General features: G+C 37.4%; 2 protein-coding genes across 3 annotated transcripts in view; one reads left to right on the top strand and one right to left on the bottom strand.

The window, feature by feature from the left end:
• ppp1r9ba (protein phosphatase 1, regulatory subunit 9Ba) overlaps positions 1 to 16245 on the top strand; it is a 43573-nt gene extending 27328 nt beyond the window's left edge. Inside the window, exons 3-11 of the mRNA XM_046866972.1 lie at positions 388 to 520; positions 951 to 1071; positions 2526 to 2630; positions 4978 to 5113; positions 9042 to 9185; positions 9427 to 9480; positions 9605 to 9834; positions 10554 to 10650; positions 13013 to 16245. Coding sequence (XP_046722928.1) covers positions 388 to 520; positions 951 to 1071; positions 2526 to 2630; positions 4978 to 5113; positions 9042 to 9185; positions 9427 to 9480; positions 9605 to 9834; positions 10554 to 10650; positions 13013 to 13066 — 1074 coding nt within the window. The 3' untranslated portion in view covers positions 13067 to 16245. The remainder of the gene's footprint in view (positions 1 to 387; positions 521 to 950; positions 1072 to 2525; positions 2631 to 4977; positions 5114 to 9041; positions 9186 to 9426; positions 9481 to 9604; positions 9835 to 10553; positions 10651 to 13012) is intronic.
• Positions 16246 to 16434: 189 nt separating this feature from the next.
• Positions 16435 to 23552, bottom strand: part of rapgefl1 (Rap guanine nucleotide exchange factor (GEF)-like 1) — a 39920-nt gene continuing 32802 nt past the window's right edge. Inside the window, exons 13-16 of one of the 2 annotated variants that reach the window (XM_046866974.1) lie at positions 23087 to 23151; positions 22935 to 22989; positions 18351 to 18449; positions 16435 to 18246 (exon numbers count right to left, since the gene is read on the bottom strand). In XM_046866974.1, the coding sequence (XP_046722930.1) occupies positions 18227 to 18246; positions 18351 to 18449; positions 22935 to 22989; positions 23087 to 23151 (239 nt within the window). In that variant the 3' untranslated portion in view covers positions 16435 to 18226. Of the gene's footprint in view, positions 18450 to 22934; positions 22990 to 23086; positions 23152 to 23552 lie in introns of both variants that reach the window. The other variant, XM_046866973.1, reaches the window with a different exon arrangement.

Raw genomic sequence — 23552 nt, 5'->3', positions numbered from 1 at the left:
TAGTTTTTGAAAAAATGTGAAAACCAATTGTAGACAGAGCGTTTGAAAATATCACCTCATTTTTTCTACCAATCCAAATTAAGGTGGTCGTAGCCCATGTTAGCTACCATTTATTTTTGCCTGATTAATTTTGGACTGGCCAGCATATTAAAGCTTTCACTTGCCTAGTAAGCTTAAATTCTTCACTCCATATCTTTAAGCAGAGAGACATTGTATTTTGTATTATTGGCAGGATTTTATTTTCCTCAGGGATGCATTTTACATCATAAATTATGCGTCATGCATTTAACCCAACAGTAAACGTGTATTCACATTTGATTATTTACACTGGTTTATTGTTCTACTATCTATAATATATCTTCTATAATCAATCCTGCTGACCTCCAGGTGTTCACCACATACTCCAATGAGGATTATGACCGGCGTAACGATGACGTTGATCCAATGGCAGCCTCGGCTGAGTATGAGCTGGAGAAGAGAGTGGAGAGGCTGGACCTTTTCCCTGTAGAACTGGAAAAAGGTAACGCATTTCATGTCTCTTTTTAGATCAGGTTTAATGCAGAAACACTGCTGGGTGGTTACACTGTTAGTTTTAAAATTTAAGATCAGTTAATGCTGTAATTTACAAAAGCTTTTATGTTAATCGTGTAAGTAAGGCTTTTGGCTAAATTTTGACTGATCATTTGGGACAATTAATGGAAAGCCAGTCTCTTTAATTGATAGCAGTTGCTTTGAAAGGCTGAAGCTCGTACCAAACCGATCTATTTAATGTTTGTGGAAGTTCATGTAATTTCTCTGGTTAACTAACTACTTTGTAACAGAGTATTATTTAATGCAATTACTCTTCACTTCTGAAAACACTTTGTTATAAATCTACTGATAGCATACTCCTATCAACACTGATAGCATAAATACTGTTTAAACCATTAGCATCTTTCTGTGCGTTTCAGATGGTGATGGGTTGGGAATCAGTATCATTGGAATGGGTGCCGGGGCAGACATGGGCCTGGAGAAACTCGGAATCTTCGTCAAGACTGTGACGGAGGGAGGTGCGGCTCACCGTGATGGAAGGTCAGAAACATACTAAGACAGGCCTGATTCTGTTTGGTAATACCTTTATTTAAGCCTAATCAATCAATTATTTTTATTTTCTGTCAGAAATACACAAAATATGAGGTATAAGTTAATTACATTTAGAGAGAACTGCTGGTATAAGAGTTGATAAAATAAAAAAAACTTGAAAAAATCTGTACACAGTGAAATTGTTTACTTTTTTTTTTATACAATCTGTAATTCTATAAAAAAAGTAGAAACTTTCCAAAGGCATTTCCATTATCCTGTATTTTAGAAAATCAGAAAATCATATTTTAAAATTTACATTTCTGTTGTTCCGAGGGAGCTTCACAGCCATAAGAGTTTAAGAGCTGCTATCTAATTACAAACTGAACTGATTAGATTTATATCGGGTTTGCTATGGCCAAAGGCTATTAAAAAACTTGATAAAGCCTGAAATGTACTGTGTTAAATTTGTTATTCTGTTATTTTTAAACTGGCTTTATCATCAGAACTTGGCAAAAAACTTGACTAAACACATTCACGTCATTTTGAGCAAAAACATGATTGGTTTCTAAAAAAAAAGATAACACTTTTGGTCTATTTGGAATTTTTCATATGCAAAATTTTCCTAAGTATTTTTTGAAGTTCTTTTTAACTTTTCAGTTCAAAATTCAGTCACAGCCACTGCGCATTTTGAAGCCCATCATACTAAATTTCTTGTGTCCAGTAGCAGTAGCACATGGAGAATCTTCAATCAGGTCCGTAGTTCATTAGTCAGGGCACCAATTGTCTAGTCAGCCTTTTTAAGGATTGCCTCAATCTTAAACTATTTCCATTGCACTGCAAACAGTTTATAAAATCCAGTAAATCAGGGGAATTGTCTGTTTATAGACAGTTAGTTTGTTTGCGTCTTTTAAGTATTAAAGATTTTAAAAATATATACTTGCTAGCTTATGATTCTGTTACCAAGTACTATAATAGACAACAGTGCACAAACTTGTTTAATGTAACATGGGAACTAGGAAGTGTATATAATGTCACAAACTTTCATTCAAACCATAGTCATTCAAACCATCTGAGCATTAGATTCGCCATCAGTCCCCTCACCGGGCCTTCTGAACAAGCCTGAAGAAGTAATAAAGTCAGTTGCACACAAGCATCCACTCTTTATGATAGAGGAGGCAGAGAGTGGTAATTCATCATTTTAATAGCCATGAATTACTCAAGGCCGGCCCCTTTCTTAATGTTAGCTCAAAATGTTGTAGCTTTCATACAGAGTCTCTTATAATATAACAATTCAGTGTGTATTTACAGTTAAAGCAGTGATTGAAAATGATGATTCAGCTGAGAATCTTTCAATCTACTGTTCCCAATGCTTCATTACAGTAATAGTGTAATTAATAGAAATCCTTAATGAATACATACACTTTTCCTAAGAAAATGGCTTGTCTTCTTTTCCCTTCCAACAGGATCCAGGTGAATGACCTGATAGTCGAGGTGGACGGCACAAGTCTGGTGGGTGTGACGCAGAATTTTGCAGCATCTGTCCTGAGAAACACCACTGGCACTGTCAAGTAAGCAATGTCATTGTTATACCTGTAATGTGCGTACTGTAAATGCAGTGTTTCACTGAGAATGTGTCAGTCAATTCTTCAACATTTCTGCAGGTATACTGTACACTCACCATCCAATTTTTTATCATTAACATCTGTACACCTGCACATTATGTGGTGGCAGTGTGGTGCATAACACGATGCAGATACAGCTCAAGAGTTTCATTTAATGTGACATCAAACATAAAATAGGAACATGTGATCTCACTTACTTTGACTATGGCATTGTTAGTGCTCCCATATAGGCTGGTTTGAGTTTATTCAGAAAGTGCTGATCTCCTGGATTTGTACACACAATAGTCTCTACACAAAAAGAGAACTTAAAAAAGAGTCACTACATAGCCACTCATTACAAGAGCAGGAGCAGAAAAGTATCTCAGAATACACAGTTATGTAGAACCTTTGAGGCGAACAGGCTACATTAGTAAAAGATCACATTATGTTCCACTCAGAACAGGAATGTGGGGCGACCGTGGGCACAGAGTAACATTAGACAGCTGAAGATTGGAAAAACATTGCCTGGATCTCTTGATCTTGGTGAATTTATGCATTATACCGCTGACAAAAGATTGCATAATATTTTGAATGAGCAGCGGCTGGTGAATGTAACGTATAGACTAGATTACTAAGGAGCTGTAATAAAGGATAGCTCTTGACTTCAGTTTGTCAGAAAGTCTTTACTGCTTGTGCCACTAACTATTAGCTGAAAACAATCTTCCTCTTCATAGAGCCCTTCTGTATTATTGTAAGATTGTTTCTGCTTGCTGTTACTGCATTATGTTTGTGTGCTGAAATCTGAACCTACGCCATTCTAAAAAGGAGGCATTTTATCCACTCAATAGAAAAGAAACACAGGAATTTTTTGAATGGATTTTAGTAGATTGGCTTTGGTATGCAATCATATAAGATAGCATGTAGCCAGTTTTCTTTGTTTCAGGTAAAATTTGCAATCTAATCATTAAATAGATTAGATTGTGCTCTAAGCACAAACAAGTGCTCAGCGTCTTTAGCCTACTGTTTTCCTACTGTTAGAAATTGAGCAATTTGAGGAATGTTGCTCACTCACATGTATACAAAAGAATCTGAGCTTAGTTGGCTCTGTGCTATCAGTTTTGCTTGATTAAACTGTCACTTTATTTCTGACAGACCCTGTACTTCCTAAAAGCTCTTCTACACTGAAGGTGTTATCAAGATTTAAAATAGCAGTGCTTGAGCTTTTGCCATAATTGCTCCAGTTTACAAGATGGGGCATATAAGAAATCAATAGGTTTGGTAGAATTTACAATTCAAACACTTCAGTATGTCCAGTGAGTTGTGATTGGTCATGAGACATTCTGTAGTCAAATTGTGCATTTTTTTCAGCAGAATCTCTGCTTCTATTTACTCACTGATTATGCATGCTGTAGCATTTACTTGTACAATAAACAGAGAATTGCATTTATATATGATATAATTGTGTGTACAATTTTATGTCAGATTTATGAGTTTAAGAAGGTTCACATATAGGTGTGATTATCAGGTTCTCCAGGAATAAAGGTCTTATTCAGAACTCACTTTGAGCACTTTGGTTATTTAAAAAAAGGAAGGGAACACCTTTTCATATTCCCACTCAGACATGTACATTTAACCACAAACAAAGTCTTTTTCACTTTTCTCCAGCCTCCTTCCCGAGCTTATCAGTTATGACTTCTCATTGTCACAAATGCCATGTATATCACACCAACACTAGCACTCTGCTCAGCTGCTCTGGTGCATATTTCTCATGTGCTTTCCTGCTATACTAACTATATCTTTTTCTTGCACCTCAGACCAGACTCATCCAATGATTAGTGGATTGCATAGCGAGATTGGAGAGAGGCCAACTGCAACTACATGCCACTTGGCACAGCTGTGTGTTAGATTAGATTTATCACCACTGAATGCAGAAGCAATGCTTTAGCTTGATGAGCTACTGCAGGGTTGCAAGTGCACACTTTATGTTCCTGTCTTTCTTCTTTATTTTAATGTCCTTTAATTGGCCTTTTTAAAAAAATGCCAGCTGGCTAAAATTTCATTGCAGGTTCCAAAATAAACGTCATAGATCTGACCTAACTGGTTCTTTATTGCGTACGCCAAGAAAACATGCATTAAGAAACTTAAAAAAACAAAAACAGGTGCAACTTTACTAATATAATAATATCACCCTATACATGCTTGCAATCTTAAACATGCGATTAAATGTGCAAACTGTTCTGTGATGATAACTGAAACTTAAAGATGTCTTAAAAAAGACAGATATCACCAGTAAACATTACAATGTTTGTCACAGGTTTATCATTGGCCGAGAGAAGCCGGGTGAACAGAGTGAGGTAGCGCAGCTGATCCAGCAGACATTGGAGCAGGAACGCTGGCAGAGGGAGATGATGGAGCAGCGCTACAACCAGTACATGGAGGAGGATGAAGAGGTTAGGCTTCACACATCAATGCAGAAAGGTTTTATACACAACTGGCAAGAGGTAGACATTGTTCTCACTTCATTAACAAAAGGACAGGGAGTCACCAGATCAGAGTTGGTTTAATATCAAGCATTAGGGAAGTAGGTTAACATACCTTTCAACATGGTTTCAAATGCTGCTACAGTAAAGATCTTTCGGAATGTTTAGCTTCAGAATCAGAAATAGCTTTATTACCAAGTATGCTTACACACACAAGGAATTTTACTTGGTGTCAGGAGATTCCAGTGCAGGAGAAGTACAGACATAATGTAACAGAATAGTAAACCAGAGAGTTCAATAATGCAATATATATACAGAGTAAAAATGATGATAAATAAATGTACAGATGTTATTTACAATGGACCATTTGTATTTTATGTATAAAAATGTGTCAGTTTTGATGGACAATGTGTAGTTATGAATATTAAGTATAGCATGCAGGAAAAACTGTTTTTGTGCCTGGCTGTTCTGGTGGACGGTTTTCTGTAGCGCTGACCAGAAGGCAACAGTTCGAAGAAAGAGTGGGTTGGGTGTGTGGGGTCCAAAGTGATTTTCTTAGCCCTTTTCTCCACTCTGGATAAGAAAAAATCTTGGAGATTGGGCAGTGGGGCTCCAATAATCCTCTCAGCGGTCCTGACCGTCCGCTGTAGCCTCTTTATATCTAATTTGGTAGCTGAACCAAACCAGACAGTTATGGTTCAGCTACCAAATCAGATATCAAGAGGTTACAGCGGACGGTCAGGACCGCTGAGAGGATTATTGGTGCCCCACTGCCCAATCTCCAAGATCTTTACTTCAAGAACTTTATGTCCATAACTAGAGTTTAATTAGCTTAATGCTACAAGTTACTTTCTGCCTGATCAGGACTGTGTGGGAATGTAAGTGTCAGATTTCTAACGATTAGCAGTAGCTTCTGTTCATCAACATAATGCCACTGAAGCTGGAATAAAAGGATAAACAGCAAAATGTCTATGCATCATTTTTATTTTTAGTCATGAGTTACAAGTGTCCAGGATGTACACTATACGGATAAAAGTTTGTGGACCCCTGGATATATGATTCTATGTGTTTTTCTTTTAAACATTCCATTCCACCTTTAGTCTCCATTTGCTTTTATAATAGCTCTAGGAAGATGTTCCACTAGATTTCGGAATGTGGTTGTGTAGATTTGTGCTCATTCAGACACCAGGGTGTTGGTAAAGTCAGGTAATGATGTAGAGTGAGGAGGCCTGGAGTGCAGTCTGCGTTCCATTTCATCCCAAAGGTGTTTTAATAAAGATGTGGTCAAAGCTCTATACCAGATCACTCAAGATCTTCCACTCCAACTCATGTAAACCATATTTTCATGGAGCTGACTTTGTGTACAGGGTGTATTATGTATTGTCATGCTGGAACAGATTTGGGTCTCTTAGTTCAAGTGAAAGAGAAAATGTAATGCGCTGTATCCAAAGACATCCTGTACAATTATGGGCCTCCACCTTTGTGCTAACAGTTTGGGAAAAAACACATGGCTGGAAAACTCAGGTGTTCCAATAATATTTGTTTTTGCAGGCAGACAGATTTGTTCATTTTAAGATTTCCATCTGCATTCTTGCATTGAGATGGTTAAAATTGTAGCTACAATGACTGCACAACTAGAAGAGTACAACTAATGCTTCCTACATTGTAAAGGTTAATTAGCCAGAGAGCTACATTTTACAGAACATTCACAGCAGGCGCACTGCTAACTCATTTCACTTTGTCGTGACCACATACACCGTAGGCCTTTAAATCATGTATTTAAAAATCATGTGCAGTTTTAGGTCTGAGTAATTGTGGAAATGTTTGAAATGATATGATGAAAACTCTACTGATAAAGCTATATAATTTGAGGACAATTTGACAAGCATTTCTGGATCATTAGTATCATTGTGTCCTAATTATTTGCAGAAAGCCGGTGATTATTATTGAAGCAATGTCCACACACAGCACTCACACCTTCATCTATCACACTGGGTTTTCCAGCCAAACATTCCTCTGCTCCTCCTCCATGTGTGACGCGTTTGGGTGTAAAGAAAGTGGTAAATAATTCAGCGGAGGATGTGTTGTGACCAGGCTGGCCAGGACGTGGGCATGAAGGCGAAAGCTGCACACACTGTCTTTAAGATAATTTGAGATTGTTTGCCGTCTCGCACTTCCAGAACATTCCGCTCATCTCCTGCCTCGTCCATGATAATCTTTATAAACAGCTTCAATGTTGAAGATCATAGAGACTTATACCGGGGACAGATTTTCACTTTGAATTTTGAATCGGAATTTAATCCACGTAACCAGATTAGAGCCACAATCAGACTGCATAATCTTTGTATTTTGTCTTTACTGTTTTTTTTTTTTTAAATTGAAACGATAACATGCCGTTTCTGATAAACTAAGATTAATTGTCACCATTGTGTATTTAATTCTGAGTAGATATTCATGTAGTTGTAACTATTGCAGTTAGATGTTTTATGAGACAATTATGTCCTCTGATTGTCTGCAGTGACATTTGATAGATGTTTTGAGCAAAAAGAGATATAGCTAAAAGATAAAGATATAGAGATATAGACTGTTTTAGAGGAACTCTGTATCAATTTTGCTCTCAGTATTTTTTGTTCTAAAGGTATCTAAATGCATCGACATTTAGGTTAGGGGTCTGGAAGAATGAGTTTCTCCTCTTTACAGTGACACAGTGCTGTGACTCAGTCATTGTACATCTGCTGTCTCTATTTGTAGCAGGAGTGTATTGTTTAAAGGCTCAGGAAGCATTGAAGGTGGAGGCCAGGTTTCGGGACTAGAGGAAAAGAGGGCTTGTACAAAATTGCTGTCACTGTCAAGAATATGGTGAAACATGACTCATCTGCTGATGTTGTCGTTTTGTTCTCTGTAGGAAGGTGCTAATGGCGTTTGCACCACTGAAAACTGAAATGTGTGTTTGGCTTTGCAGTAAGAAGTTTATGCATTTCAACATTACTTGAATATCTCTCAGTATGTAGTTATTGATGGACCTTTCTTGCAGTCAGGTGTGCTTTTACATAATGCTTTTTCACTGACATAAATGCAGTTGCCTCTGTTTCTATTGAAAGCCAGGCAGTGGAGTAGTCTTTGTGATTAGGTTTACCTCGGCCTGCTCTGGATTTGTGTTCACATCCCAGAGCATGTGTGGATGATTAGATGCTTAGTTCTGTCAGGAAGTACTCATGCCTGGAAACATCTGCACTTATGTTTCACCACCCACTTTGCTTTAGATGAGGTGAAATTCTCTCATGTAAAAACTGGCCAAATTTGGAAAATATTCATATTACTATGTGTCCATGCATATTTTGTGACACGGCTATTTTTACCCCAATTACAATGCAATAACATTCTAAGGCTATGTTACTTCAGAACTCAGTTTGTTAAAAATAATAAATTGTGAGATATGTGAGCTTCATATGAGAGATTTGTGCTGCAGTCCAGTGAGATCATGAGTGAAAATTCTGACCTTAAGTACTGCTTTAAAAATGTCCTATTGATGTCTGTCTGCAGAGTCTCTGCCACCTTGTGGCCAATTATGGAATTGTCACTAATGTTCGACTGCATAACCCACCCACAATTTACATAATTGCATTGAATGTGCATCGGAAATACCAGGAAATATTATCAAGCCAAAAATGTACAGTTTATCATATTTTGCAATTTCTTTGCTGCTGATTGCCATGTATTATTTGTTATCTTTAATGATAAGACTATTAACCAGAAGCTAAACTATGGTTTGGTACTGTTCTAGGGCACACAAGGAGTGGCCATTTCCTACTAGATTTAGAGAGAACAAACATCATGATGATTTTGTTCTGTTTATCTGTCTCTCTCTCTCTCTCTCTCTCTCTCTTTTTCTGTGCAGGGCGGTGAATACGGCACAGATGAGGATGAGGAGATGAGCCCCATGTTCCCCAATGCCATCGAAGTGTTTGACCTGGCTGAGAGTGAGGACATGCTCTCACCAGTGGAGATGGATCCCGAGAAACTCACCCATAAGTTTAAAGAGGTCAGTGCTGTTGGCGGTCGTTTGTCTTCCTCCTCTTCTGACCTCAGCTGAAGCGATTCAGGTTAAGAGAAGGGATTAAAATATGCTGCCTTTCAGTATTGAAATTCAGGTCAAGAAACATTTTGGTGAATAAAAGATGAACCTTTGAATAGATTGTTGTGTGTTGTGCATATCAAAAATTCACTTCAAGAATCCCTAATGTAATCTCTCACATGCATTTGCTTCATTGTTTTCTCTCCAGCTTCAGATCAAGCATGCTGTGACCCAGGCTGAGATCCAGCAGCTGAAAAGAAAGGTAAAAAAAAGGGAACATCACAGCTGTTTTGAGTTTACATAAGCTTGCAGATGATAAAAGGTTGATAGACATAGTGAGATTTAGTGATTTAGCGACATCTTTTTGCTCTTTCTCTCTTCTGCAGCTGGCTCATGCCGAGCAGGAAAAGCTGCGTTGGAGGATGGAGAAGGCCCAGCTGGAGCAGACCGTGCGAGAGACGAAAGAACGCATGGAGAAGCTCGAGGGCTACTGGATGGAGGCCCAGAGCTTGTGTCAGGCAGTGGACGAGCATCTTAAAGAGACACAGGCACAGTACCAGACACTGGAGCGCAAGTACAGCAAAGCCAAACGCCTCATCAAAGAGTACCAGCAGAAGTGAGTGGGCAGGGAGGGGAAGGATGGCTTTGGTTCAAATGGATGTGTAATTCCAAGTGCCAGTGGTGCTGTATACTGCTGGGCAAAAAAATACATGAGACCAAGCCTAAAATGCAAATCATTAATTCTTTTAATGAACTTCACAACAAATAATTGGTCAGGAAATTAGTGTGCTAACAGGCATTTAAGTTTTTTCTCTGAATTTCTCTGAATTTTTATACAAAGTATGTGCAAAAAGTGTTAAAAATGTATCTTCTTGATTCCAAAAGGTAAAAGCTGACATTCAGAAAGCTTTTTAAAACATACATGTCTAAGAGCAGTGTGGCTAATTTAGTGTCTTCATTTAATTTGTCTGTTTTTGTCACACATTATATTTCGGCTGTGCTCTTTGTTTTAAGAGTTCAGTTTTTTTTCCTGAACAGTCAAAGATATGGGGTGGAGTTAAGAGGTTTCTAACAAGGATGACATGAGGCCCCTGTAAACCCTAAGCCTGAATTTTTCTCACACATACTGTTTTCAAAAAAGTGCAGTATCTTTCATTGTTCATATATTTTTTTCCATGTGAGCTCCAGTAAAATAAATAAGTTGATGTGCACAGTGGTGTGAAAGCTGGTAATGGGGTGTTTTAGCTCCGGTTGTAAAAAATTAGGCACTACAGAGTGTCAGATTTACTTTGTGCACATTCTGTGTGTGGGCAGTAACTGGTGTGTGTGTTGCAGAGAAATTGAGTATCTGAAGAGGGAGACAGCACAGAGACGTGCGCAGGAGGAATCAGAGGTCGGCCACAAGGAGGAGACAGACAGTCTGCAGGAGAAGGTGCAGTGAAAGAAAAAGAAAAAAGAAGCAAAGTCTCATTTGCTAAGTGACTGCATTCATTTCGAGCCTGAAGCCAAGCAAAAATAAATTAAAAGACTTTGAACATCTAAACTGTTTTACCGTTTAATAAACAAGTCAAATAGATTAGCGTGCATGGAGTAAAAGACAGATCCATACAAAACATTCTGAGTACATTAAACTGTTTATTTTGATGTAAGAGAAACAGTGGAAGAGAAAATGCTGCTATTCATTTGATCGAAGAGCTAAAACTCAACAGCATTTCTATCAGAGGTGGGAAGTAACGAAATACAAATACTCGTTACTGTGCTTAAGTAGATTTTTCCTGGTATCAGTACTTTACTTCACTAATTCTTTTTCAGAAAACTTTCACTCGTTAAATTTTTTACACAAATATCTGTACTTTCTAAACAGACTCATTACTTTAGTTTTAATCTGTTTGGTGCAGATGTGGCAAAAATACACACATCCTTCACTCAAGGTAAACTACAGATACTAAAGTTTTAAAAAGACTGGTAAAAGTTGAAGTACTGACTACACTTTTTTAAGTTAAAAAAAGGCGTTTGGGCTCTGACATGTACTTAAGTAAAAAGTAGCCATTACTACTACCTGTTTTAATGTCATGCTGGTAACTGGACCTCACATCATATCAATATTATGGCTGTAATAGGGCTGTTCATATATTTAATCACATTTAATCTCGTGATTGTCATGAGTTAGCTCCCGAATAATCACAATTTATTCACACATTTCTATCTTTTCTAAATTTACCTTAAATTAATACTTTTACCATTTTTAATATTTTAATCAACATGATCATGGACAAATATGGATGCTTTATGCAAATGTTTAATCAATGAAAAAAATAAAAGTAAAAAATATGAATTTCTTTTCCTCATAACGCTGAAACGAGCGTTAATTACTCTGGCTTTTGAGATCGCACAGATAAGAGCAATACATCATTATGATCTTTAAAGGGTCTACTTTTATTTGTATACATTTACAATAACAACAAAACGCTGCGCTTTTGTGAAATAAAGAAGACAGACATTGTGCGCTCTCTGGCATCTCTGTCATCTCTCTTCACAGACACATAAATAAAAAAAACCTGAATCTCAGTGAATACTTGCGTCCACTTGGTGTCCTGATGATTTAAGGAATTAAAAAAACGATAATTACTGTTAAAACATTTACAAGAATATTTTGTCTTCATGCTCTATGTCGAGTTTGGTTTCACGAATAATAAACATGCATTTGCATAAAGCATCGATATTAGTCTGTGCTCATGTTGATTAGAGTATGAAAAACGTGAACAGTATTAATTTAAGCTACATTTAGAAAAAAGGTGCAATTATGTTGCAATTAATCAGGGGTAAACTAAAGACAATCATGGGATTTTTCACGATTAAATGTGTTGGTAGCAACAGTATTAATATATGATGTCCAGTACTTCAGTACTTGTCAGAGCCCAAACTTCTTTACTTTAACTTGAGTGAAAAAAGTATAGTCAGTACTTTTACCAGAGCATTTGAAAACATGAGGATCTGTACTTACTGTGAAGGATGTGTGTATTTTTGTATTATATTGTGTCAGTACTTGACGTGTTGCTGGTAACACAAAAAAAACAAACGCTTGCTGATACCACACAATAGAAAACAATCACATAAAATACATGGATTTTCAGACCACTGTTTTCAATCAATGTGGCTGTAATCAACACAGAAACTAGCTTATATTGCAAAGCTTATTACCTTATTGCACACCGTATAGCACTTATTTTAAAAGAGGAGAGCATTGCCTATAAATGATGCAGTCTCTTTGCAGTAGTGACCCTTTTTATTTATATATATTTTTTGTCGTTGTTGCTTTTCCTTTTTTTTGTTAGATGATTATTAGGTTTGGTTGGTGACCCTTTGTCAAACATGGGACAGTGATTTCCACTCCACTGGACTTCTATTAGCACTAGCTGCAGTTTATACTTTTGTTCACTAGGTTTAATTATACCTCAGTGACACTCAGTGTGTTGCATATGTCAATATGTTTATGTTGGTTGGTCAAAAGAGGTAATAAGTATTTCAATGGAATTTTAAATGTATGGTGTCAATAAGAATTTTATGAAATGTATGACATGTGATATGCTCCTTTTCTAATATTTGCTTGGTCTCTTATGTGATGTAAATGTTACACACTTCTTAGTTATAAAGGGAATGCCAACAAAGGACCCGATAAAAAGAGTATTGAAGCAGGGCCTACCATTTAGCCATGAAACCTCAACTGCTTAGATGTGTTTTATTGTATTATTTCTAAAGCCTCCATTGTTGCTGTTTCCTTTTTTTGCATTTAGATCACCGACTTAGAAACGAAGGTGGGTGCACTCAAGAGCTCGGAGCCCTCCTAAACCTGCCCAGGAACTATAGAGAATGAGGGAGAGAGCAGGAGCAAAGTCTTTCAGCCCTGGCCATCCCTCCTTCCTGCATGTTTTCCCCTGTGGCATGCAACAATGGACAACCAAATAAACTGAAAGAAAGTTTGAAAGGGATGTTACTGGGGGAAAAGGGGTGTGGCCGAGAAATCATAAAATCCTGCCAGATGTGTGGCACTGACCTGCTCACCTCTAGTCTTCATGACACCCCATGTAATCTACGAATTTTTTTGTTGCTTTCAAAAAGTATTTGATTTACTTTTCCTTTTTTTTAATGGCCCTATAAAACATATTGGCAACTCACAGCACATTCAAGTGACACCCACCATCTGGACCTGGTGCCAAGCAAACTGAAAAAAAAGAACTTTTTTTTTATTATTATTTGCGTCATTTCTGCAAAAGGAGTTGATGGTGTTTGTATATATTCTCCAATGTATTTAAGATGCTTAAGCAATGAGCTGTAGGGCACCAGAGGAAAATAAGGAGTGGAGGGGCATTGCGAGGGATGGGGAGGGTTATGCCAGGGTGCTGATGGGTATAAGTTAAAGCAAACATAACAGATTTTTCCTAGTTCTAGACTGGCACAGATGGGGTCGTGTTCTTTGTTCATGTTTTTTTTTTTCGTTGAGCAAAATGGCAAACAGGGTGTGAGACTCATGTAAGTTGATCTTTTGATGTACCTTCTAGACTTACATTTCACACTTTGCATTCTTCTAGACAGTATTACTGGAAGTGTGTAGTGGACCTCTGAATCACTGTCTCCTGCATTTCCCTCTCATGCATCTATCAGTGAAAGAATGAGAAAGAGAAGCCGTATAACATCAGGCCTTTTGTGGTTAATTCTACCATTCTTTTATATATATATATATATATATATATATATATATATATATATATATATATATATATATATATATATATATAATGTCTGCTCACAGCAGAAATACAACAGTGAGGCTTCATCATCACATTTTTAAGTTGTTAGTTTTCCAGGCAAAATTTTATTCTTCACAGATCTAGAATTCCAAACAAATGCCCTGCTCTAATATTGAGCTATTTATCTCAAAGCACATGATTCGGTAGCTACGCATCACTCTGTAAAAGGAAAGGCGTGTAGTTCAGAGAGGGAGGAATGTAAACCCGGACCTGCTGATAGGCTCCTGAGTTCCAGGAGTTAAACATTGTTAGATCAGAAGGAACTCTCTTCTCAGTGTAATGATAACCAATACTTTGCATTCTTTTCGCTTTTGTAGATGTGTTCATGGTGAGCAGCTTCTTTTTTTTCCTTACTTGACCTCAAGGCAGATTTTTACTATTGCATTCAGTCAAACATTATAAATTTGTGGAAACTGGAATATAGACCGAGTTAAATACAGCTTTTAGTTAGGCAACTGGCCTTTAATCTGATTTTGGACCCGCCTCCACAGCTGAGATCACAGCTCAGTCGTAGCATTAAAGGATAATTCTGGTATTTTTAAACAAATATGTGTTTATAACAGTAAGGCAACACGGCCAGGTGGCAGACTCCAGACAATTTCATGTGTTAAGGCACCATTTAGTCTTTTTTTGTGGAAGAAAAAGTGTCTGGGTGACCATCAACCTGCAGTTACTTTAAACTGAAGGCATCTACTTTAAATCTGATGTAAATCTTTTAGGACTGGTGGGGCGTCTGCTGGAGATATTCTCTCTGTTCGCAATAAGAAAGAAACTCTGCTGTCGGTATATGTTTATTCAAAAATTTTCATTAAAATGTATTGAGCATTGATTCTGAAGAGACAGTATTAGTTTGAGCAGAGCAAATGCATTAGCGTGTAGTTTTCCATGGCTTTCTCATGTATGTAATTTAATTCAATCCCATTGCTTCCACTTTGCTATGTTTTGTAATAATATAAATGTCTCTTACAATGCAGTATTGAAAGCAGCATCTGGGGTTTTATCCGAACTTTTAACAGATATTTTAGTGATTACGATTATTACTCAGCAACAAAATATAATGGGCTTCGTCATTGTCAGTAGAATATAAATAGAGTTTTTAAAGTGTGGAAATAGATCTTCATTCACTCGCTCTGAATACAATCTTAAGTCTGTGCACATATGCAAGAAGAATTGTAACAGAGCACACTGCGCTAGTCCAGGGTCTGTGTGTATCAAGCGTCCCAGCTCAGCCATGTAGAGTTTTGTTCATCAACACGACGACTCATCGTGAAACAACACTTTTTCTCTTGAGAGGTTTGATACATGAACACAATCCCTGAACTACCTCAGGTCCATTTTTTCCCATTTGTCTATTTTCCCCTCCTTGTTCTTTTGAGTATTTTTTTGCATAGTCAAAATAGAACACCATTCAGAACTGGAAAACAATTGTGTAATTGTGTGAAACAGTTTCGACATGCTACAGTGGGGTTCATTTGATGACAGTCAGCATGTTGTAAGCTTGTCTCTGCTCCAGCTGTGCATCTGTGCCAGTACACCCCATATGATCCACTCAGGTTAAATGAGTATCACGTACACAGACCTATTCCGGAGAACACGCGACTCGTTTTTGTCACATCGCAGGAGGACACTGATGAATTCCATTATTTTTCTGGCACAAGAATTCTTTCAGTGTTCAATGTATCGCTGATGTTACTGAATCAGCGCAACCGAACTGTGTCCCAGAGCATGAAAGCTGTATCCGGATCAGCGTTCGCCTTTTGATAAATGTGTTTGCTGTAACAGGAACTGATCCTCAATCAGAACTCCTGGAGGATGGGCCAGTAAAGATTTGAACACCATCAGGATGAAACACAGCAGGACAAGCTTCATGCTGAGTGATTATCAGAGCACTGAAACACTAGTCAAACATTCAATACGTACATTCCATTCAACTTGCTTTTTTTTGCGGATGCTGTAGCCTTCAAAAAGGTTCACTTTGCTTCTGTGTACAGAGAGGAACTCATTCCTCATACTGATGTAAGGGTGTTACTCATTTTAATGTGAACTAAAACTTGACTCCATTCCTTCACCATTGAGGTTTTTTTTTTTATTGCTTTGAGCTGCAATCATTTAAATAAGAAAGAAAAAAAAATACAATGCTCCATTCGAAAAGGAGCATCATGTTCATCTTGCATAATTTACTGTCATTAACAATAAATGCAAAAAAATGTGTTCAATAATGTGGGGTGATGACTTTTTATGAGTGTGTATGAGGTTTCATGCTTGCAATAGTCATTCTGGGATTAATCCTATTTATGCACAAGATTATGCACATTGTGAGTGTTGTTTCATTAAAAGTTATACAATGGCATTTATTCCAAAACCACTGAAAGAAAGAATATCGAAAACACACAGTCTGACTCATGAGCTCATCAGAAGAGGCTTTATTTAAGATTTATCAGGATTTTTTGAGGGGGTGGGGAGATGGAGGCGGAGCAGCGCCTTCTCCTGACCCGCCTATCTCTCGCCTCATTGGATACGTCTGAGTTTCAGAGGAGGGCACTGTAAACACGGACTTCTGTACAAAAACCAAAATAAAAACAACACCCAAAGATCGTAAGTTACCCGCTTTTTAAAAAAAAAAAAGAAGAAGAAGAAAAAAAAATCAAGAAAACAACGAAATCCAACTAAAGCGAACACGTGCTGTACAATTCCAGTAAATCGCAAAATAGAAAACAATTAAACAAAGGAAAATACATCCGAAGATAGTCAACATAATTAGAATATATGTACACATCATCTACTACAACTAGGAACCAAATAAAAACTGCAATTCGTCATGAACATTAGACTCTCGATCTGTTTTTAAAATGTACACGTATTTTTTTTTTAACCCCCTCAGATACAAAACAAATATTCTCATTGGAACATCCATCTTATTTCTCATACATAAAATAGAGTCTTCATATTTATTTAGCTATTTACATGAACGTATGTACATGGAGGCTTTTCAGACAGGCAAAAGGTTCTCAGCAGGAGGGAAATCCTGAGAGAGTCGCATCAGAGACGAGTAAAAGCAGCCAGCAGCGGTTAGACGTTTTCCCTGCGGCCCGTCTAAAAGCACGTTTGCTTTATAGCTTATGATGGCTCCGTTTAGGGTTTGGCAAGAGATGATGAACTGTGTTTGAGAGCAGATTAATGCCCATGGCGTTTAATAGCGCATACAGGATGTGTAAAGTCCAAACAAAGCTTAATACATTAGAAGAACGTCAAGCTGTAGATTACTGCCTGTGTTAGAAATGAAGGAAAAGTAAATGTGATGCTGAACTGTAAGAGAATCGATAAATAAATATAGGTATATTGAAAACTTGCATTTAAAATGAAATGGTGAAAGCCTCTCATATGCAGTAGATTAAATAAGAGCATGTATATTTTGTAATAAATACTTAAGGTGGATAAAGGTCTCAGCATACTTCATACAGAGACGATGTTTGGACATCTTCCTTGGACAATATGACCTCATCGCAGAGCAAATGGATGTTGTGTAGAGGTGCAACATCAAAGCCTTCATCTGGAGCTTTCAGACAACAACCTATAAGAAATCTTTGTAGCAGGGCTTTAACTTCATTCACCCTCACAGACGTCGTCTCTGCATTACATATGCTGAGGCCTTAGCTGTATGAAGAAGCTGCTTTTGGATTGGTGATTCATGGACGGAAGTGTGTGTGCGTGTGCGTGCGTGTGTGGGTGCGTGTGCGTGTGTGTGTGCGTTTAAAACAGAGCTCAGAGCTGTGGGGCTACAGTAAGTGCCAAGTGCCTTTGTTGGCTTGCGTGGGAGGGAAAGAAGACACAAAGTCCACGAGGTCAGATTGTCTCATGTTTGTGTTGGGGTTTTTTATCGTGTGAGGTAAAAGAGGTGAAGTCTGTACGCATCCAGAGGAAATGTAGTGTGATCCCATAACATTCTCTTTAGTTCCACTGATGGCAGTGCAAACTGGACAGATCTCGCCACAACGGAGTGAAAAACAAAGAAATATCTATGTAATATATAGGATAAATCTCAAGAAAACTGAAGAAAAAAGGTCTTTACCGAGTGGGAAAAAACACTGAGATGTTGTAGATATATTATGTGTGAAGAAGCGTGCTGTATCACAGTTAACTGTGTCCCAAGGTCCGGACTCGAGAAGCAGGAGGTCCTGCTGTATGTCCTGACAGATTTCACTACTCTTCCAGCAGTCCAGCTGTGATGGAGAAGCAGAAAGGTTTTGTTATGAGCAGGGACGGGGTCTGAAGGGCAGGATGGCAGATGATTAGCCCTGTTACATATCTTTGGGCTCAAGCTTACAGGACATTTCGAAAAGCAGGTTCTGATTGTCGATGACCTGCAGCTGGCGCACATACGCCTTTGTCTGGAGGTGGGAGGGAGACGGCTCAGCGTCCATCACTATGAGGGAGACAGACAAAGAGAGAAAGAGAGAAAAAGAGAGAGAAACAGATACTTAGACATAACTTTTTTTTAAATCATACAAAACAATACACTTAGTACATTTAATATTTAAGAGTATCTGAATATTATTAAGCCAAAAAGGTTTTGGAATAAAACGTATTATTATCAATTTTTTTAATGACAAACAGCAGGAGGTGATATTTGTGTTGCTTAATTACAATTCTCTATGAATGTAAGTCAAATTAATGTTATTTATACAAAACATACAACCATAACACATAACACAGGATGTAAAATATTAAATCTGCAACGCATGAGACCACAGTTGAACAATTAAAAGATATTTGTTCTGAAAATCCTACTACAGCCTGGACTCGGTACTCAGTACACGGAGAGAGGAGACAAGATCATTAGACAGACCAATGATCAATACTTAATGTTAGAGGAATGCATCTGCACGTAAGCTAAAATACCTATTCTCACCACAAGGTGGCGACATTGCTTTAAAAACTGTTAACCCATTGCACCGTACCGCACAGATCCATTTCACTACAGGAGTTCAGCATCTGTTGCTAAGACACGCTAAGAGAAAGAGAAAGTAGGAAAGAGAATGTGTGGTGCCTGTGAGGGGAAAAAAGCTATGAATAGCTACACATTCTCCTCTCTCAGCTGCAAAAAACTCATGCAATTCCTGTGTCCATTCACAGTCTGTCAAGAGTTCAATTTCTCAGTTTTACACTGACCCGGGACGAGCATCCCTTGAACAAATCCTATCTAAAATATCATTCCAAAGCACGTCTTTTAAGACTCATGAGCACAAGTGCCATTAAAGCCACTTTCTCAGCTCTTCCTCTTCTTTGGTGTTTTTTTTGGACAGCAAGTGCATAATAGAGGTGATTACAGAGCTATTAACTTCTACATCTGACTCACATTTGAAAGTTCAAACCCATCGAAAATGACACGCAACTCTGATGTGCTGCAGTTTACTCGAAATGCCAGTGGCCATGATGAGAGTCTCCGGACCACGGTAACCGATGCCCTTTGACATCGTTGCGTCAATAATGTCATCAGATGGTGCTGAAAATGCCATTAGTGTTTGCATGTGCGGGACCAATCTTACAGAATAGCTGGAAACGATCTGCCTTACAGTCTCAGGTTTGATCCTCCACCTGATTAGAGGTGTCGCAGTTTCTCAATAAATCGGCATATAGTAATGGTTGTTGCTAATTAAAATGCCAACTCCAATTCCCCTCTATTATACGGTATAAATCTTACCCTATCTAACTTTGCATGCCCTATATCAGTGCTTTTTATTCCAGTCATGTCAGGCTGCAATCCAACAGAGTCTTATCTCTCTGAACTCCTGCTAAATCCTCCTAAAGTAACCTCTTCCTCAACTGCATTAAAAACATTATGCCTGCATAATCCGCTACTGTTATTATGTTTCCTTGATTTCTTCACTCCCACCATTCACACAACCATAATATTATCATTAACAATGACTATTGAATATGGAATTGCTGATCAGTATTAAAGCAGTGCTGTACACTGACACGCAAGGTAGATTTTATTGTTTGTTTGTTTCTTGGCTTTGTGTGCCAACCTACCTGACAGCTATTCTCTTTTTCAGTTTACACTGATAATGTACAGTAACATTGTAAAAGAAAGAACTGACAGAATTTTTTTTTCTTAAGACAAATATTAGAACAAATGTTTGCTTTTGGTAACAAACGTACAAATTGATTTTTGTACATATTACATTAATTTATGCTTTCATCTTCAGTAACCACTTTATCCTGTATAGCGGTGCAGTAAAACTGGACCCTGTCCCATTAACACTAGGAGCAAATCAGGAGGAAGATAGATTTTTCCTTCCATCTCCACCAGCAAGTTGAATAATGTGATACATGTGATACAATCTAAATAAAATCGTGAACTAGTTATACTGTAAATATTTAAATCAGTAGCATCCCTGCTCCTGACACAACAGATCCAGTTTGTTGCATCAATATCAAAATATTTATGGGTTACAGCAGGTATAAGCAGAACTTGCTTGACAATTATTAGTAATAAAATTCAACTTAATGCTTCAAAAATATAAAAGCTCAGACACCCAATAAGAGGCTAGCCTAAACCGGATTAAGAAAACTAACAAACAGGCATGATTCAGTGGCAATCCCTTTAACGCAAACCAATAAGTGTAATCCACTCAAGGGGATGAAATGGGAAAAGCACTCTAATGATTAAACTGGAAGAACATGCTTCAGTCAGAGGGACGAGGCTCTGATCAATGTACAGTAACAGCTCAGATTTTCAGACCTGAACCAAGAAAATAGATTCTTTACAGTAAAAAGGATGTTGCACATGTTCACATTAAAAGTGTTTCAGTAATAAATGATATAATCCTACATCTGGCTTTTAAGTTCTTAACACACACACAAAAAAAAAATATTACACTTGAATTCTTATAGCATATTTTTTTTTAAATACATTACATTGGACACTGTTACAGAACAGACAGGATCCCGTTCAGTGCAACACAAAAGATAATCATTAAATGCTGCTCACTACCACAGTGGACCTGTTTGCTCTTCTTGTGTTTAGTTACAACGAATAGGTGCAATAACTATAATCTTCAAATAAGATTTATGATCATTTTATTGTATGATTATCTGTGATTAACTCGCTCTGTGACCTAGAACACTACACTGAGTAAACTCTGAATAAATTATCGTCATTGTCTGGATTAGAAAGTTGATTTGGGGAAAATGAGTTAAGTTACATTTATTCAAAACACCAGAGATTGTGGATTAAAAGATTTAAATCATCTGAAAATAGTGAGAGCTTAGACTTCCATTTACAATCTTTTATAAAATTTATTTATTGAATTTATTTATTGAATTTATTTAAAATATTGCAGTTTTCTGAATACCTGGTCTCAGTAGAAAATCATTTTAAATAAGTAAAGAGAAAAACATTGCGATTGATATAGACTATTTTAATTATAAAATCAATATGGTGATAAACTGTCAAAATATGCTTTCTAAAAAATACTGAATTCCATGAAATCTTTTTATTTTATTTAAATTTATAATGGCTAAAGATAAATTAATTCTGAAGTACTGTTAAAAAAAATGTATCTTTAAAATTGTTAAATGTAGATAAACAAACATTCATACATTAAACAGAGTATTTAAATAAATGTAACAGATTTTTGTCTTTTCATTGAATAATTTCTTAATACTTTTTCATAAATAAAGCTTCTGTATATAAAATATACATGCAAGTAATAAAAATTTGGCATTACTAGACTTATCTAAATTATACTACATTTATTGACAAATTATCCCCCCTTTCCATTCTTTATTTTTATTTCTCCTCATTTTTAATATCATATACTAAAACATTATTAACCAGGAAAAGTTGATTCTTGTGATCACTGACATGTCTCTCTCCTCTGTTTGAAGACTTTCCCAGAAACCGCTTTATATCTGACTGTTAAAGTGCTGACAGTGCACTCCCATTCCACCAGTGTAATTTGTTACTAAATGAAGAACATTAAAATGAATTCATTATTAAATATAAACATGCACTAATCAGAGAATTGAACCAATTAGAATTGAGAATTCAACAGCTCTGTAGTAAATAATAAAATATAAGCACACCATTTATAATTTTTTTTTTTTTTTGCTTTTTAAAATCCATTATCCAGTTTCATTTACAAACATTTGGTTGAAAGACAATGTTCACTGAATGAAAGGAAGCACTGGGTGTGGAGGTATAACGAGTGATTATAGTATAGCAGGTTGAATTACGCTGTGCGTAAGCAGCACGCGACGAGTTTCAACATTATCGCCCGAGGTGATGTCATGGTTGCCATGGTGCCTCGGCTATTGTTTGTTTGATTGGTTTGATTTTAAATGAAAATATGTGAGTGGGAAATGAAGGTGCTGGGAGCCACACAGCTGCTGCACAAACAAACCAATGCTTTCAGGCTTATGAAGGAGGGGCTGCCTGTTCCCAAAACCCTACAGTAATGTAACACAATAAACTGCAAATTGTTTTCAGATCAGGATATCTCACACACACGCACGCACAAAAACCAGACCTTGCAATAACACGTGCACAAAAAGCAATTGAGTCTATTATGTCAGATGTGTGTAATAAGTGTGTGTGTGTTTTGAAGTGCTGCTCGCTGTTTTGCTGGCCCTAAGGGTTGTCCTGTTCTAAACAGATGGGATGTGGCAGGGTGGAGCAGAGCTCCCCCAAAATTAATCCACTCAGACAGGTGTGTCCGAGCATGTGTGCTTGTTGTGGGTGGAGCGTGTTCTGCTTTTTCACAGCAATCCTTTTTGACAAGTTGGTTTCTGCCTCTGTATCTGTGTGTGCTTTTGAGAGCAAAAGAGAGAGAGAGAGAGAGAGAGAGAGAGAGAGAGAGAGAGAGAGAGAGAGAGAGAGAGATACAGTCTTGGATTACCCTACCTAGCTGAGTACTTCTGTACCGCCTGATGCTCCTAACCATTTCTGCAACTTTGTGCTGAAAGAAAAAAGGAAAAATGAAAAACGTGGTCATGAAACATGACTCATGACACTACAGGCAAAACAACAAGGTTTGCACATGCATTGTCGCTCACCATCTTCTCAAAATTAACCAATTCCCCATGGAAGGTCTTACAGCTCTCATGAAGAAAAGTCAGATCTGGAGAAAAAAAACAAAGATACATAGTTGAAGCATGGTAACGCCATGACAGGTCAAAACATGATTAGACAGGAACCTACTCTCCTGCAGAGCATCATAATGCACAAACTTTAGATGAAAATGTGCAGACAGAATAGAAGTGTGAAGGCTGTAAAGATGCTGAACATGTTATAATCAGCTCTGTCTCTTTAGCTCCACTGCATTGCACTGCAGAGGTGGAAACAAACGAAGGCCAGATGAACATGCTGAGACAAGTAAATGCATACCACCAAGAGCAAATATCTGAATACAGGTGATTCATTACAGAGAATAGAACATAGACAGTCTGAAGGGTTGTTTAGGTTATACTTGGATAACCTCTTCATCCTACGTGGCTTCAACAGCCTGGAGCTGGTAAACAG

This window comes from Silurus meridionalis, chromosome 14 (genome assembly GCF_014805685.1).
Source record: "Silurus meridionalis isolate SWU-2019-XX chromosome 14, ASM1480568v1, whole genome shotgun sequence".
In the NCBI taxonomy this organism is placed as follows: Eukaryota; Metazoa; Chordata; class Actinopteri; order Siluriformes; family Siluridae; genus Silurus; species Silurus meridionalis.
The sequence above is the reverse complement of the archived record's forward strand: the minus strand, read 5'-3'. Positions and strand labels throughout refer to the sequence as shown.